Source organism: Solanum stenotomum, chromosome 1 (assembly GCF_019186545.1).
Source record: "Solanum stenotomum isolate F172 chromosome 1, ASM1918654v1, whole genome shotgun sequence".
Classification (NCBI taxonomy): Eukaryota; Viridiplantae; Streptophyta; class Magnoliopsida; order Solanales; family Solanaceae; genus Solanum; species Solanum stenotomum.
The window spans coordinates 102959148-102960874 of NC_064282.1; the positions used below are offsets into that span (position 1 = coordinate 102959148).

The following is a 1727-nucleotide window of genomic DNA, read 5'->3' on the forward strand; positions in this document are numbered from 1 at the left end:
AGGCATACAATCACATCTAAAAGTTGTTGTTGCGGCTGGATCCTAAAAATTTTGGTTTGGGTGTTGATCACAAATCTATTTTTCTTTCCTGGTCTAAGAATAGTCCAAAGCAACGGGTAACCTATCAGTCTAAGTGATCCCCTTAAGCAAGTTAAATACTCAAACGAGAGTGTCGCTATTAAAAAATAGTAAAAAAAGACCTAAAAAGCAGATCGCCTAAAAAAGACCTCATGAGGTCTTTATTCCACAAAACATTTTTTAACTTACTTTTTTTAAAGCAAGAGACCTCATGATGTCGTTCAAATCAAAAAGAAAATCCGCCAAATAATAATAGCGACTTAAAGGAAATTGTATTGGGTCACTCATGTGGGTCAATTCGAATTAGTGTGAGAAGAATATATATATATTAAATTAATAAATATAATGAAAATACAACTATTAGAAAAGGGTTCTCATAGGAGAAATTAACGTATCTTTCATTCTCTACAATTCAAAAGAATCGACACTTCTTTTGATTATTCTCCTTTTTCCTTCTACAATTCTAGTAAAGTTCGCATGAAGATTCTTTGAAGTTTTCTTTTTCAAAAAGTGTTGGAACGAACAACTGTAACATGTACGATTTTAGACTGTAGCTTTATATAGTATAGTTTGTATTTATATACATGTGATTGCACTTGAAACTATATTCAATGCTCCTGCAAATTAAGTGTATGATTAGATTCTCCATGACCTTACGAGGTTAATTTTAAATTTCAAAGAAAACATAACAACCTCATCAGATCTCCAAAGATTTAAAAAAAATTTAAAAAATATATTTAAAAAACAACCTCACGAGGTCTCTATTTATAAAATATTCGTTGATTACTTTGATTAAAAAAAAAAGACCTCATTAAAAAACTATTATAAAATATAAAATTCAGGAAAAAATAAAAATACCCCTCGACTATAGAAAAACGTTTAAAAATACCCTTTATCCATATCTTTTAGTATTCTAATACTCCCTTCCATTATCTTTTTTGCTCAGGGTTACACTTTATATATATTTTTTAAAAATATTTATTATATGTATGAAATGAAAACCGCAGATTATTTCCCATTATTTATCGGCACTTCGTCTTCCTCCATCGGTGATGAAGTCTGTAGTCTCTCTACCGGCGATGATGTCCGCAGCAGCAGCACCTCCATTGGCGAATTTCACGGCCACAACTGCTTCACGGCCTACAGCCCCCTCGATCCAGTGTAAGTTTCAAAATTCGCTTAATTTTAAAAAAAAATCCATGTTAGGTTTTACCTTTTGATGATTAGCTCTAAAACACTTTATTAATTCCTCATTAGGTTCATTAATTATGATTTTATTTTCTACTTTTGCTGCTAATTTTTAATGATACTTCAAATAATCGTGCTTGTTCAATAATTAATGATTTTTTGCAATAATATTAGTTATAATTAAGAAATCGTGTCATTGTGGTAATGTTGTTAAAATAAGTATTGAGATTTTAGTTGAATATTGGGGGAAGAAGTTGAGTGAACTGCTACAATCAGTTTCTAGTTATACTGGCTACTTCGATCTTAATGGAATCATCAGTTTTATGTAAAGGATCGAGAACATTTGTAAAGGGTAAAGAATGTTAACAACATTAAAGTATTGAGGGAACATCGAATGCTCTTTTATGGTTCCGATGATTACTATCTTGTTATTTCGGTGTGGAGATCAGGCAGTTGAGCAT

The 1727-nt window shown here is 31.0% G+C and overlaps 1 protein-coding gene across 3 annotated transcripts in view; it reads left to right on the forward strand.

The window, feature by feature from the left end:
• The first annotated feature begins 1065 nt into the window (after positions 1-1065).
• The window catches only part of LOC125866697 (histone deacetylase 14, chloroplastic-like), a 38886-nt gene continuing 38224 nt past the window's right edge, over positions 1066-1727 (forward strand). For 2 of the 3 annotated variants that reach the window (XM_049547006.1, XM_049547032.1), the window contains exon 1: positions 1066-1239. In XM_049547006.1, coding sequence (XP_049402963.1) covers positions 1131-1239 — 109 coding nt within the window. In that variant the 5' untranslated portion in view covers positions 1066-1130. The remainder of the gene's footprint in view (positions 1240-1727) is intronic. The other variant, XM_049547017.1, reaches the window with a different exon arrangement.